The 16269-nt window shown below is 40.1% G+C and overlaps 1 protein-coding gene across 2 annotated transcripts in view; it reads right to left on the bottom strand.

Moving 5' to 3' along the window:
* The window catches only part of FAM117B (family with sequence similarity 117 member B), an 88119-nt gene that overhangs the window by 14775 nt on the left and 57075 nt on the right, over nucleotides 1-16269 (bottom strand). For both annotated transcript variants that reach the window (XM_037912428.2, XM_043525716.1), the window contains 3 exons: nucleotides 7900-8043; nucleotides 6851-7076; nucleotides 3133-3253 (listed from right to left, as the gene is read on the bottom strand). In XM_037912428.2, coding sequence (XP_037768356.1) covers nucleotides 3133-3253; nucleotides 6851-7076; nucleotides 7900-8043 — 491 coding nt within the window. The remainder of the gene's footprint in view (nucleotides 1-3132; nucleotides 3254-6850; nucleotides 7077-7899; nucleotides 8044-16269) is intronic.

Raw genomic sequence — 16269 nt, 5'->3', positions numbered from 1 at the left:
GTTGAAAGGTTGCTAGGTTGAGACCAGACAGAGCTCTGACTCCAGCCATGGGTAGTAAGAAGTAACCAAGGGAGGGCTGGGGCAGCACGGCCTCCTGTAGCCAGGGGAGGGGCCGTGGCCACAAGGCATGAGCCCTGCCCCTCTATGGGTTCTGCTAGGCAAATTTCTCCAGCTCCGGATTGCTGGGCACACCCACATACTTAAGTGGAATACACAGCTGCATCTACTTGAAGAATATGAATTTCCCAGCATGCATTCCATGGCTAGCAATAGGACATGAAGGTACATTATGACTGCTAGCACTCGAAGGTTGACATCCAAACAATTCCTAAAACGCTCAGTGAAAATAAAAAGTAGCAGCTGCACAGCATCTCTGCACATTTCCTTCTGAGATCTAAGAAGTTTGTAAATTACAGGAAAGTACCTAATGAAAAGACATTTTATAATTCGGTGTCAATTGATCAGAGCTAAGGAAACTACACTAAGAGCAAAAAAGAAAAGTGATCCAAATTCATTTCCGGTGTAACTCCACTGAAGTCAATGAAGTAATGTCAGGAAGGAATTTCATGCCCTATATATAAAGTGACTGTCAAAGAGCACCCCAGCCCTGTAGCACCTCCAGTGACCAGCATGGGTCTGCAGCAGCCCTTCCTCTTTTTCCCCCTTCAGAATCTATAGGCTCCTGAAATAACCACCACACAGGCTTTTTTTGTCCAATAATATGCCATTAAATTAGACCTTGGGAGAATGGGTAAATCACAAAATCTTAGTCCTCAGGGTTCTCTTCTCCCCTGAGACTGCTCTCCCTGGCCCTCAGCCTTCTTTGGCCCTCTGGCTTTCAGGCTCAAACCTTCCCCTGGTCAAGGGTCTTGAAGGAAACAACTCCTGCTCACGGCAACTCTTCTAAAGTCTCTGCCACAGCTTCCTTTGGTTGTCCTTTACTGAGCTTCTCTCCCTCTCTCTGCAGCTTCCTGCTGCTCTTGTAGGGGAATCACATGATCCCTTCTCATGTGTTATAGAATCGTAGAATCATAGAATATCAGGGTTGGAAGGGACCTCAGGAGGTCATCTAGTCCAACTGGCTCAAAGCAGGACCAATCCCCAATTTTTGCCCCTGATCCCTAAATGGCCCCCTCAAGGATGGAACTCACAACCCTGGGTTTAGCAGGCCAATGCTCAAACCACTGAGCTACCCCTCCCCCCATCCTATTTTATAATTAGGGTTGGCTGGCCCCAGGCCTCTAGCTCTTAAAGGGGCAAGCCAGCCTGTGACAGTGATATATTTAGAGTATATAAATTAGGGTTGTCAATTAATCGCAGTTAACTCACACGATTAACTCAAAACAAACTAACTTGATTAAAAAAATTAATTCACGATTAATAAAACCCCTTCATGCTTCGACCACCATTCCAGAGGACATGCTTTCATGCTGATGACTCTTATTAAAAAAATAATGCATTAATTAAATTTGTGACGGAACTCCTTAGGGGAGAATTGTATGTCTCCTGGTCTGTGGTTTAACTCACATTCTGCCATATATTTTGGGTTATGGCAGTCTCTGATGACGATCCAGCATATGATGTTCGATTTAAGAACACTTTCATTGCAGATTTGACAAAACGCAAAGAAGGTACCAATATGAGATTTCTAAAGATAGCTACAGCACTTTGACCCAAGATTTAAGAATCTGAAGTGCCTTCCAAAATCTGAGAGGGATAAGGTGTGGAACATGCCATCAGAAGTCTTAAAAGAGCAACACTCTGATTTGAAAACTACAGAACCCGAACCAACAAAAAAGAAAGTCAACTTTCTGTTGATGGCATCTGACTTGGATGCATCAGTCCGCACTCTCCTGGATCGTTATCGAGTAGAACCCATCATCAACATGGAAGCATGTCCTCTGGACTGGTGGTCGAAGCATGAAGGGGCATACAAATATTTAGTATATTTGGCACGTAAATACCTTGCAACTTTGGCTACAACAGTGTCATGCGAATGCCAGTTCTCACTTTCAGGTGACATCGTAAATAAGAAGCAGGCAGCAGTATCTCCCGTAAATGTAAACAAACTTGTTTGTCTGAGTGATTGACTGAACAAGAAGTAGGACTGAGTAGACTTATAGGCTCTAAAGTTTTAAATTATTTTTATTTTTGAGTGTAGTTATGTAAAAAAATAAATTCTACATTTGTAAGTTGCACTTTCACAATTAAGAGATTGCACTACAGTACTTGTATGAGGTGATTTGAAAAATACTATTTCTTTAGTTTATCTTTTGATTTAGGTGGTGCCAGCAGCGCCAAGGAGTGCTGGGTGAGGATTTCTCACCAGTAGAAGGGCAAGGAAATCCCAATCTCAAGTCCACAGAAGGAGGCAGTGCTGAGACTGGAGCAGTACTGTACATCTTGGTATCTGTGTAAGCGGATCTAAGCACAGAGGCTTGTCTCAGTACCACTGATAGGCTCACTAGAGGATCAGGCTTTAGGTACTGAGAAGCCATATGAATCTGGAGCCACAAGTGTCTCTCCCTTCTATTGCGGGGTGCAAAGCATTGCAAATTTCACACCAGAATATTGAGTGGGTCTCCATCAGACACAAAAGGCACTGAATATGGAGATCAGTCTCTGGTATGAATAACTGGCAAGAGGGGGCACCTCTTGAAGCCCTTAGAGGGCTAAGGACCTCACATGGTCCCAATGAGAGCCGAAGACTCCCTTGATAAGTGCAGGCAATGTATGCAGAACCACCCCCTGCTCCTCTATACTAACCTACTATACAAGAGAATAAGCAACTAGAGTAAAGGAAGAACTAGCCTGCGGACACAAAGGCAAGTTCCATTTGCAGCGAAGGAAGTGAAGTGGATGGGGCAGGATAATCTCTCATGCACCACCCCCAATGCACACAGCTTTTCAAGGCAATTCCATAGCTTGATGCCAGGAGCACCATGTTCTACAAATAGGACTACAAAGAGGCCCTTGTAGAAGTAGTAATGTTAGTAGTAATAGTAGAAGAATCAATAGTTAAGAGACTGTTTGAGGAGCAGTTTCTGTACCAGACGCTAAACTAAATTAACTGATGTCAGATCAGCCTGAATGATAAATTTTATATTTCTTATGAACTAAAGAACTACTTACAAACTTTCCTCAAAGACTTTGACCTTCTCGCAGCCCTCAGGAGGTTCACGCTTGAACATGTAGCTGTTGTTGGGTTTTGGCGAGGTAGCATATTTGGGCAAGGGAGAGTTGTTCCCATTCTCTATGGGAAAAGAATATCAAATTACTCAAATAGACCAAATATTTAAATGAACCCACTTATTTTAAAAGACAGACAAACTGACTTCATTACCAACATTACAAAGTTCAATAAAGTTTCCCATTCCCCGTTACCCATGTTCTATGGAACATTTTTCTCCTCCACCTGGAGGCGGACTCCTTCATATATCACAACTCTCAACCCCCTCCCTCCCACAACTCTTTTATATTCTTTTGAGACCCCTGCACATGCTCCACAGCATCCCAGGTTTACAATCCCACAGCTGAATCTTAATCACAACCTCTCCAGCCGAGATGACTGGACAGGTGTCATTTGAGGTCTATCAGCAACGCACCTTAAATCAGGACAGGTTGCTGCTGAATTGCATTAAAACTTTTTAATCCCATTTTTTTTTAAAACTATTTATACTATTTTTTCAATCTTTTTCCTTATAACGAACAAAACAAATACTTGACTGTCAACATACAGAACAAGTACTATAGATCCAAAACAAGACCAAAATATTTACACAACTTTTGGATTGCCATATGTTAACTGCAATATTCCCAACACACAGATTTTTGCGGCACATATCAAAAACAGCAACAAAAAAATGAAAGAAAAAATTAAAGGAAATTAAAGGCAAAAGGGAAAATGGTGGGGGAAGAGGAGAAAGGACAGGTAGGGAGCATGTGGATTCATGCCTTTCATCCAGTCATCCTTTAGTCAAGCTGTTCTAGGAAATTGTCTCCAACAGACTCAGATTTTCAGGGCTGTGCTGTCTTTAATCATGTTTCTTATCCGCAGATCTCAAAATGTTTTTCAAGGCTGGATAATTGTTAGCAACCCCGTTTTTTGCAGATTAGGAAAATGGTGCTTGCCCAACATCACATAATGAGTCACTGGCAGAGCCAGCAAGAGAACTCAGGTCTTCTGATTGCTCCAATAAAGCATCTACTGTACTACATTGCGTCTCCTACTTCCTGTTGCTGAGTAAGCAAGATAACATATAATTGGCCGAGTTTTGTGAGAGTGACTATTTTAACAGGCCTATACTTTCTGAAAGTGACTTGATTTGGGGTGCCTCAATTTTTGGGTGCCCAACATTGGCCACTTTAAAGGAGTCATTTTCAGAAAGTGCTAAGCACCCACCCCATAGGGGGAAAAAAAAAAAAAGCAAGATCCCTTACAGGTGTTTCAAGTTTGCGGTAAAACGTAAAATTGACATACCCTAAAATCACTAGTCACTTTTGAAAGTTTAGGTTAATAATACCTGTAAAGATGGCTTACCATAAATCCAATTTTAGTTAGTGTAATGATTATATAGCACCTAGTTACCAGAATCTCTTGCCAGGTAGTTTACAAATAAAATGGAAGAAAAAAAAAAAAGAATAATTTCCCTCTCTTTTTAAAGGTTTATCTTTTATTATAAGCACAACTCAGTTCTACTAAATAAAATCTGTCATTCATAAGCCCAGTGATAGCAAACCTTTAGCTAGTGATAAGATACTTTAATAAGTACAATATTAAAAATCCAGTAACCTTTGGAAAAAAATAATGAAAATATTCTTGGTATCATTTTTATCATTTTTAATTACTAGTAACATCTTATAAAAATAAGACCTTTGCTTATTAAGAATTCAAGTATGCAGTTTTATGCATCTAGTAAAATCAATGGGAGATTGCACATGTTGGCCTGATATAGCAGGTCTGTCTGATTAGGCCATCACAATTAGTTACCCTAGAGAAACAAACAATCTTCGAGTGATAACTAAGCAGCAGCAAGAGATGAACTCTTATTAAACAAAAATCCTTTTACTGTTACCATCTAAACGTTCCTAGTAATCAAAAGGAAATTAAATATAGCAAATAGGATGCACAGGATGCTAAGGGGTGCATGTAACAGGCAAGTGTGTTCTTCTACTATTAGGCATTCGCTACTTTCTAATTGGAGGTTTAAAACATACAGAATATTCAATAATGCGCAATTCTCTCATTAAAGGTCATGTTTTATATGAAAGGATATGATTAAATGGCTATTAATAGCATGTTCTCCTAGAATTTATTTTAAGGTACAACTAGAACAGAGACAAATTCCCATGTTAAGATGACATTTTCCTTACAAGTAAAGGAACCCTATGCTTTTATTCTCAGTCTACAAAACACAAACAAAAAGGAATGGGCTACAGATACCCCATCAGTGAGTTAATTAAGTAAGGTTTTTGTACGCATTCATTTTCAGTCTCAGATAAAGACATATCAAAACACGGGTCGCTAAACCTACTACAGAATTTATGAAAATATTTGTCATGATGTTGCCATAGGAGGAAAAAAAGTAACCCTATACAATGGGTTATCTAATTTCAAAAAGTCGGTAAACTGACAGGTGCCATAGCAAGTTTCATTTATACTACTTTCATCTTGATGTTTATCAGTCACTGGTTTATTAAACTTTTAGAGGAGTTTGGGTAGTGTTTTCCATGCTTGTGCATAGGCAGTCTTTTCTTCACTGTTTATGAACACAAATCACCCCAGCTCTCTGGCAATTTTTTAGAAATCTGTGTGTAGTACATAAGAATGGCTGTACTGGGTCAGACCAATGGTCCATCTAGCCAGTATCCTGTCTCAGACAGTGGCCAGTACCAGAACTTCACGGATAGTGTACAAAACAGGCAATTTTGGAAATTTGGGGTCACGCCAAGTATGGCATTATATCCCTCACCAACTTGGCTAACAGCCATTGATGAATTTATCTTCCATAAACTTACCTAGTTCTTTTCTGAACCCAGTTATATTTTGGCCATCACAACATCCCAGGACAATGAGTTTCACAGGTTAACTATGCATTATGTGTAATAGCTTTGGGTTCTGATAACAGAAAACCTATAACTAACCAACCACACAATGGGTCTGATCCAACGTACATTGAAGTCAACAGGAGTCTTTTTATTGACATCAGTGTATATCTGATCAGCCTTATGCTCCAAATAACATATAGGCATCACTTACATATGTCCAAAATATATTTGTAAGGAAGTTTACAGGTCTCTTTTTTTTTTTTTTTTTTAAAAAGAAAAGAAAATGAAAGAACAAAAACAAAACAACATGTGCGCACCCCTCCCCCCCCCAAAAGCCTTCAGTAAGTTACCCTTATGGCTTGTTTGGTAGCAGCTATGGCAACATGCATCTCATGGTCTGCAGAGTTGGAGCTCACAGTCTCAAACAGAAAAAAGAGAAATATTGTATGTATTGTCCTTGCCTTCTCTAAAAACTAGTTAAAGCAGCAGTTTCTGATCAGAATTTCCCCCTCTCAATTACCAAACACTGATAGGTGTACAAGTGCATGGAGGAACTGGAAAAATAAGGTTACCTAGAAGAAAAAGAAAAGCTAATTTTCCATCACTGTACTAGGGAGGTGAAAACTCCTTCTCCCTGTATACATCTTGGGGCAGAACAGTGAATGAGGGAAATCCATCATTTGAATATGGGTGGCTACCTGCTATTAAAAAAAGAATGAAATAAATACTAAGACCAAGTGCTGAATAGTGCAACTCTTAAATTGTAAGAGCAGCGTAACAATGGAGCCTGTTTATGTAGTACCTTTATCTCTGGAGTCAGCAAGGAGGTCATCAGCAGAGCACGGGCTCTCCTCACTGCCCTCATTTGAGATTGTAAGAAATGAGGTGGGGGACACAGACTGGGAACGGCTGCTGTTGTTACTGCCTCTGTCTGCTCCACCAGGTGTTTGGGTATCCATGTTGCGAGTACTGCTACTGCGCTGTGCCAGCGGAGGGGGAGCACGGTGTCCATCTGGAATATCTTGTGGCTGTTACCAAAAAAAAAAAAAAAACTTTTTCGTATGTGTGAGGCTGCCCATCTCATCAGGAAAGGGATTACTTTACAGCTTAAGCAGTTTCTTATACCTGGTCCACTACATAACAGAAGCCTATTCTGAGGAAGATGAATTATCGTACTATACAGACTCCAACAGATGATATGATAGGTCATACTTCAGAAGAGTAGGAAATTCCTTGAAGAACAATACACTTAAAGGAAGCCATGAGGACAGTGTTTTCCAAAAGGCAACAAACAGTCATATGAAAACATAGCTAGGCAATCACTGAAGAGTAACAATTTAAAATAAAACACCAGTGGTTCCTTTTTGGGGTTGGGTGTGTGAAATAGTTACTTCTGAAAGTCACTTATAAAAAAGGATAACCATGAATTCTGATGCAAAATAGGCAAGAATTTTCCTGATTGTTTGGGGGTTTTTTTTTTGGGGGGGGGGGGGGGAGGAGAGGAAGAGAGTAAACGCTATAAACATGACTAAAGCAATTCTCACCAAAATAAGTTTTAGATAATTGTTCTTTTCTGTTGGTTAGTTATGGCATAAATGCATCAGTGTAAACATCCTAAAGGTGAAGAGAACAGCAAAAAGATTTAAAGGAAGTTATTTTCTATTCCTGTGGTGGTGGAAGACAGTTAATCATTAGGAAATTTTTTATTTTACTTCAGTAGAAGACAACAAATTAATCATGTGCAAATTTACATTACCAAATTTGTACAGTAAATCATCAATGTGAAAAGAAAAATTCTCTTAAAAAAAAGCTTATTTTGAAAACAATTTTTGGGGGGCAGTAGATACTTACAATCAGCTGTTCTTCCTTGCCTCCTGTCTCCTTAATTATTATCTCAATCTCCTGATTCAGCCCCTCTATGCTGTTCCGAAAACGTGATCCTGTTGATTTGGTTATGGGTATAACGGGAACAATTACACTTTTTGGGATTGGAGCCTGGAAAACCAAAGGGAAGGTGAGTAAATAAATAAATATTGTAGATTTACACTTAAGAAAAAAGCTAAAAAATTTCAAGAATACAGTTTTCTACTGAAATAACTTTTATCAAAAAAAAGCACAAACTTAGTTGTGCTAAGACGGAGGCCTTTAGATGAAAACAGATGTTCTGAGATGATTTTACAAGTTTACATGCAAGAGGAGAAAAACTATTAACTAGACAATTTCTAAACAGCCGCCTAATCTCAAAAATCTTTCCCTGACCCCTACCCAGTCTTTCTCCAGCTCCCACGTCGCTCTGCAACATAGGAAAGCTAACCTTGAATGCTTATTGTTATTAAGTCATAAAGGAAGAAAAACCTTTTGTAATAATAAGAAAAATCCCCATAGCCCATATTAAGAAATATTCCATTTGGAGAAGTAAAATTTTCCTCAGAGATACCTTCCTGCTCTCTACCTGGGATTTCCTGGATTTGTGAGTGCTCTACTTTGGAAACAATGTTATTTTAACAGTTTTTTTTTTTTTAATGTAGTTTAAAATACTCAATTCCACTCCATTTCACTTACTGTATATTCATAGCCTTGCTGAAATTTTAAGGCCGTTTTATTTAGCAAAGGAAATTATTTTTTCTCCTTAAAAAGTACCTCCAGAAGGTTACTTTAAATTTGCACTGACTTACTACAACTAGTGAAGCAAAAAATTACATAAATACAGGGCTATGTTTTGTTTCCTCACCACATATTAGATATGAAGACATGGAATGCCTATCTAAAGTACTCTTTTTTCAGACCTCACACAGTCACATTTTACTGGCAAGCCAACAACTATTATTGCACTATTTTTTTTTTTAAAAGGGAGACAGTGCTCCAGTCTCAAAAAGCTTATAATCTTACTTGGACAAATACAACACAACAGTACAAATACAAGAATGCATAGAAATTTTGGAGATCATTGTAGAAATGTTTCACAAAAAATGTGCATTTTAAAGGATGGATTTGGAAGAAAGTTTGTACACTACCCACAGTTGGCTGGCAAAAATATCTACAGCATTGCAAAAATGAGACACAAAAGGAAGGTATTATAACATCACTTGTAAATGATTGGGAAGAGTACTAGTAAACAAGTGCCAGAGAAATGAAAATGATCTCACCGCACATTAAGTTGTGGGATCCACTGTTTGGCTTGCTGGAAAAAGTGTGTGCCCCTTTAAGGGCTAGAGCGCCACAGAGCTACTTTTGACTGCAGCTACAGGTCCTACCTCCCGCAATACATGCCGCTGCGGGAAAAGCCCTCTTTTACCTGGACCAGGTGGAGCAGCACCCATGCTCCCATCCACGGGAGTGGTGACATACCGGGTTTGTTAGGATCTGCTATGGGCATTGCACTAGTCACTCCTTTCCTGGAAGGGGTGTGTGTGTTTGTAAAGGGATTTTACCCTTAGTGCCAGATTGGCCAAGGCGAAGGTTAGGTTGAAGGGGCAGGCTTAGTTGGGCAAACCTGAAACTGGAGTTAGGCTATGATGCCGCAACTCATTATGTAAATGTGGGACGGATGTCCAGTGCAGGTACTCCATCGGGAAGGGATACAGTGATCACATTAAATGGACTGGTAAAGGATTTAAAGGAGGTATTCTTTAAAGGAGTAGAAATGGGGGGAGAGGGTGTTGGGGCTCTCATGACTACCTGCTGTATCAGTCACAAGCCCCCCCCATAGCCTCCTCTTAATCCTCATTTGATGGGGGGTGAGGGGAAAGGGAGGGAAATGGTGAAGTATCAGCAACACGTTAGCCGGGGACAAAGATGGGTAAAGGAGAGGACTGATGAAAACCTCGGGGTATATATTGAAATGATTATGGAATTACCTGCACTGTACACTTTTATCCGCTGGGTACTCCCAGAAATTTAAGAATAAAATTGTAGCCTAATTAAACCACATCCAGTGTTTCCTATCCTTCTTCCGATATAGCCAGACAACAATACTTTGAGAGTCTCTTAAAGTAATCCTCATTAGGGTGGGATTGCCAACATGTGACCTTAATGTGGAGTCTGAGTATAACATAACTGAGGAAGAGATGACAAATGCAGTCCAGAGAACAAAGGCAGCGGGACCTGATGAAGTGACGGCAGACCTTGTGAAAGTTTGGGAGTGAGAAAGGCATAAGATGGACCAGCAGAGTGGTCAAAGCAGTGATCCCCAAACTTTCTATGTCGCACCCCCCCGCCCCACCCATAATGTAATCTGTCCACACCCAATCCCCCACCCCCTCCAGAGCTGGGGTCAGGAATGGGGCCGAAGCCAGGACTGCACCCAAGAGTGGAAGCCGGGGCCTCTGAGGGTCGTGGGATTGGGGCCAGGACAGAGTGGGGCTGGGTGGTACTCCCTCCCTGCCCCTGTGGGGGCTGGCCCAGTGCCTGCTGCACCCCCCCACCCCGAAAACATTCCTCCACAACCCCCTTGGTGGGCACGCACCACAGTTTGGGGACCACTGGGTTAAAGCCGTATGGCAAGACAAGAGAATTCATGAAGACTGGTCCCACCAGTCTCTCTTGGTCCCAATAGATAGGAAAGGAAGCATCCAGGAACGTGGAAACTATCAATGCTTACTTAGATTGCACAGATATACACATTATCTGCACTCATTTTGTACAGAAAAAGCATTGAACCATTTCATTAATATGAAATTACCATAATTTCTAACATTTTCTACACTGAGATCATAATTATCTTAATTTAAAAGAAAGTAAATTATTGTACTTCAAACAGTTAAGAACTGTAAGCATTCAAAGCAGCTAAATAGAGTTCAATGGAATCCATCAACATCACAGTTAACTTGGATACAGTTAAATTCCATGTACAGGGCAAAATTCTTAAGTCTTTATAGGCTATTCCCCCGCCCCACTAAACTATCACTATTCCCCTCACTAAACTATTAATATACAGGAATTTGTTCCAATAAGGACCTCAAATTTGGCTCACAGCGAAGTAGAATGAAAGTCCCAGTTGTTTTAAGCACTGCAACCCAACTTCTAGGGAAATTGTTCCAAGTGTAAGGCAGAGGAGGAAGGGTCAACAATTTAAGAGGAGTGCACTGTATATGTACTTCGTGGAAATGTTTGCTTATGTTTTTTGTTTTGGTCTCTCACCATTGGCAGTAGGGAAAAAATAAATGAGTCACTAGTTGCTTTGGAAATTTTCCACAGTAATTACATGAGCTTTCTTGCAGCCTAATCTAGATCATTTTCCTGGAACCGGCAGCCCATAAGGAATTCCACATGAAGAATGGAGATTCATGCAGTTTTCCAAAAAGTTTCTGCAGCTCTCCTATACTGAGTTAGAAACATTGTAACATTCACACTGCAGTTTTTAAAGTAACTGCAGATGAGGCATGGTACAGCATTCAAGAAGGACCTTTTCTTGCATCAGCAGGAACTTTAGGGACTGTCCTGAGTGGTATCTTCTCTAACAGCATGAAGAGGCTCGGTACTGGTACCCCAACCATAAGCTAGAGAGATCAGTGGAATGCTCTGCAGAAGCCTTTGCTCAGGTGCAGCTTTAGTCATAGGCTGATTAGAGAACTGCCTAAACTGAGAGAGAAATATTTCATTACTGTCAATCTCCTTCCTCCCTCATCTTGCATTTCAAGGTTTAGTACATTACAAATGCTCATTTGGTTTGTTTTACATAATTTATCTTCTGGGCTTTTTTAAAAACTCAAGACATTTTCCACCATTTCTATAATAAGACTTTCCAATTACTTTCATCTTTCTTCTGTTTCTAATTGTTAATTTGAAACAGAGAGTGGTACATACAATCAATCAACCTGCTCCCTTCTGGTATTCATTCTAACTTTTACTGATGGTACTTCTCTGGGATTTGTCTGATGTTCTTCCTAGTAACTGAGTGATCTCTCCCACTGAGCTCTTGCCAGTGAGTGGAAGAGTGAGGCACTTTCAAGTGTTCAGGCACGTTAGATTTGACTCTCCAGGGTTGGAAAAAAGTCTCTCCACAACACAACTAGCAAGTCTTCTTCCAATTTCAAGGGGTTTAAATTGGTAATTGTTAAAGAACCAAAAAAAAACCCCCAAAACCAGTCTCTTCACAGAGCTGTGATTAGTTGTGTGCTGATCTCTTGAAGGACAACCCCTAGGCCCAGTGTTTCAGTTACAGCTGATCAAAATACAAGAGAATAACTCATGATTCCCAACTCCCCAACCGCATTTTGGTCAATTTTAAACTGAATTTTTTTTCCTAATCAGCTCGAGTTCTTTTATTATGGAATGAGAAACATGCACTGTGTACTATCTTTCTTACTTCTCCTGGAAAAGAGGCAATCTATTTAATGAAGCACCTGGTCTGCATCAGCTGGTGTGGTGAGTTTAGATGGATTGCACATCATACAAGACACTAGGAGACACCACAAGTTTGGAAATCTTCATCCATGTTACAACAAAACCACTAGCAGCTCCATAGTTTAGGTTGTCATTACTTTTTCAACTGTCTTGCTTCTCCACCTTCCACCTCTGCCCTTCTTGTTTGAAAAAATTTAGACTTTTCCATAAGAGGAAAAACAACTGAAAGCCAGTGCAGGGAATTACTTCTGTTTTTCCCAAACATGTCCAAAATCTTTGACCCCAATATCCTATACCTCCAAGTAAGTGTATATTATGCTTCTCTACATTTATATTCTTTGCTGGTCGAAGATAATGTCAAGTAAGTGATCCTTGTAAAGGGGGGTGGGTGTGGGGGGAGGGTGGAATGGGACAGACTGATCCAAGGCAGTAAATCAAGAAAGCAGTTCAGTAAGTAAAAAACAAACAAGTCAGTTGGATCATCAAAATTTCCCAAGCATGAATGTGGGGGAACTGGGAGAGAAGATAAAGTAGTGAGGATAGGTCTGAGGATGGGGAAAAATAAAGATGGGGGGCCAAATCTTTAACTGATGTCAATGAGCTTAGCTTGATTTACAGATAGGTAGGGCAGTGGACTGTGGAGAGAAAAGAGTGTTCACAGGAACAAAATACAGGGGAGGGAAGACATTTGAGCTAAAAACCACAAAATGGTCTGTAAATCTTACCAAAGTGAAAATGTGTTGCAACATTAACAGCAGAACCGAACGACAAAACAACAAATAATGGAAGACGGATCATCAAGTACCTTCACTGCTACCCACTTCATCAGGAGTAAAAATTAATGTTAGAAAAATAAATTTAAAAATAGATAGAAATTCAAAGGTTTGCTGAAGTAGTGACCCAAATCAACACTGGACCTAAAAAGCCAATCCCATTCTGTTCTTGCATCACTAAAATAAATGTAACAATTGCCTCACTACTCACCTACTTCCCATCCAACTTTATACTGGAAGTTCCCAAAAGACCAACTCTGTGCTGACTACACTGCCACCCAAAGGAATTCCCCATCTACACTGAGAGAACAGGCTTCTTTGGCAGAAGTACTTGATCAGGCAACTTAAAAAATATGTTGCTCATGTCATGGGTGGTGTTTTCTCTTGCAGCACTGTGATGGCCTTCAGGAGACCACACTACTGCATGGTCATAGGTTTTTGGTTTTTTTTTTTTAAAAACAATGTCTTTCTGGTGTTAGTAGTACTCTTTGTCCTCATTGTTGTAAACGGTGATAATCCAAGGCTATTTGGGCACTGAAGTTATGGTGAAAAAGATATAGCACTAATAAAAGCTGTTACCAGGTCAGATGTATTATATATAAACTTGCTAATTCTGGTGCTCTTGCTCTCTCCCTGGTTAGAATTGGGAGGGCTGCTTCATCAGTGACTTTTCACATTTTCCTGCTGGCTTATGTTTACTTTCCTTGCACACTTTTCCCACCACACATGCACTTCACCCATGTTCTGCTGAAGCCTGAGTGCTGTTAAAAGTCTTTTCCAAGTTTGGTGGTTCTGGGAATGCTGAATTTTTGTTGTTTACATGAACAATGAGCCACAAGCATTTCCTGAGCAGAAGTTTCAACAGACAGTGTGAGAGTTCTCTCTCTCTCTCTCTCTCATTATATATACACACACACATATGTGGTAACATTTCCTAATATATTAATTACACTATTACTCTTGCTTTCCGAAAGCATAGCCCTGCCTCAGAGAAACTGTTGTCCTTAAATAACCCAGAAACAAATCTACCTGGTGACGTATATCATCCTACCTTGCCATTACGTTAAACTGCTTCAGTGAAATATACTTGCCCCTGCCAAGCAAATATTGCTAAGTAGGCTTTTGGAATGGTCAGCTGTTATACACGGAACGATACACAGAAGAGAACACTACCACCAATATAACCAGTGAAGGTTTCTTAAACTATGGCATGCTAAGGGTCATGGAGCTGAACTGATAAGAAATTGTACTATGATTATTATTTTACACTTCACAGTCCACTGGGACTGGAAACAAATGCCTTGCAGATTGTGCAGCAGATTCCCTCATTCACATTTCCAATGACATCAGTATGTACTGGAGCATGTAGTTTTCTGAATACCTCAGAATAATACATGATAACTTTGGGTTGGAGGAGAAAATGTAATGTCTTCAAAAGTCAGTTCTTTCTAATCTGGCACCACTAACTCTAAAATGTCTCCGTCAACCCTATGATTATTGCATGGTGTCACTACAGGGCAGAGGTTAAGGTTGTTTGGATGCATTGCCAGACCTTAACATGTTCAGATTTTCTTTAAGCATAACCTTAAATCTTCTAGATATATATCATTTGGTTTTAGGATAATTACAATACCCCTTGTGGCATTATTGACATGAACTGTGACTATATAAATCATTGTTGCAATCAAGGTCCTATAGCTGCACCAAATCTTGTACAAAGGAGGTCAAGTAAGGTCTCTATGAAAAGGTTGTAATTTGCTGGCTATGATTATGCTGTCTGTACATGTGTATAATTTTTGTATTTGAAGTGTTTGATTCCAAGTAGTGAAGCATTTGGTCAGCTTCTTGACATTGGGCACTTACTCAGAATAGTCCTATCAAGAAACACTTAACTAACAATGGACCTTGGGAGACTCCAATCTACAACTGAAGAGCCTTCCTGGGAACATTCAAGGTAGCATGTGAGCAATAGCTGCCGCCTGCAAACTGAGTCATGCATGGACATGTGACTTGCCCATGTGACTCCAAACTCCATCTTGCTGCTGTGATTTTCCACATGGTTTCCTTCCACATGGCAGAGGATATAAAAGGATGTGGAAACTCCTCCATTTGGTCTTCAATCCTGCTTCTGACCTCTGGAGGAACTGTGCTTGAAACTGAAGCTCTAAACAAAGAACTGAACAACCCATCCAAGCTGGGATGTTTGTACTCCAGAGACTTGATGGGATTACTGCTGATTTAAACCAATCAAGCCTGAAACAAGCCTGAACTAAGAACTTTGCAATTGTTGTATGTATTTGATTCCATTTAACCAATTTTAACTGTTACCTATATTTTTTTCTTTTTATGAATAAACCTTTAGATTCTAAAGGATTGGCAACAGCGTGATTTGTGGTAAGATCTGACTGGTATATTGACCTGGGTCTGGGGCTTGGTCCTTTGGGATTGGGAGAACCTTTTTTCTTTTACAGGGGTATTGGTTTTCATAACCATTCATCCCCATAAGGAGCGGTGCTAGTGGTGATACTGGGAAACTGGAGTGTCTAAAGGAATTGCTTCTATGACTTCTGGTTAGCCAGTGGGGTAAAATCAAAGTCCTCTCTGTTTGACTGGTTTGGTATGCCTTAGTAGTAAAGGACCCCCAGGCTTGGGCTGTAATTGCTCTGCTCTAAGCAATTTGTCCTGACTGATACTCTCAGTAGCGTCCCACCAAAGGCCGCTTTGTTACACCCCTGTAATGCATTTTATCTTAAATGAATTACTATGTGATCTCAACCTTCCCTCTGTCTTAATATTGTTTTTGTCTGGGAATGTTGAGTGTCCTATAGATGTACCAGCACTTCTTCATGGGTAGAATATACCAAAAAGGAGTCCTTCCCCTAAAGATCTTACCGTTCTCTTGAGGGAGTACAACCCATATGATAACCTAAATATTAAATTATAAAAACTCAAAAATTAAGGATGTTTAGACAAAGCACTGCTCTTAAATGCAAGTCTCATTATATTTCCTAAAATTACAGCAAAAGCAAACTTTTTCTTGGTAAGGAAATGAAATCTGCTACTTGAAGACTGTAGCTTTGCCCATTATGCTGCAAAGCAATTA

This window comes from Chelonia mydas, chromosome 11, assembly GCF_015237465.2.
Source record: "Chelonia mydas isolate rCheMyd1 chromosome 11, rCheMyd1.pri.v2, whole genome shotgun sequence".
Classification (NCBI taxonomy): domain Eukaryota; kingdom Metazoa; phylum Chordata; order Testudines; family Cheloniidae; genus Chelonia; species Chelonia mydas.
The sequence above is the reverse complement of the archived record's forward strand: the minus strand, read 5'-3'. Positions and strand labels throughout refer to the sequence as shown.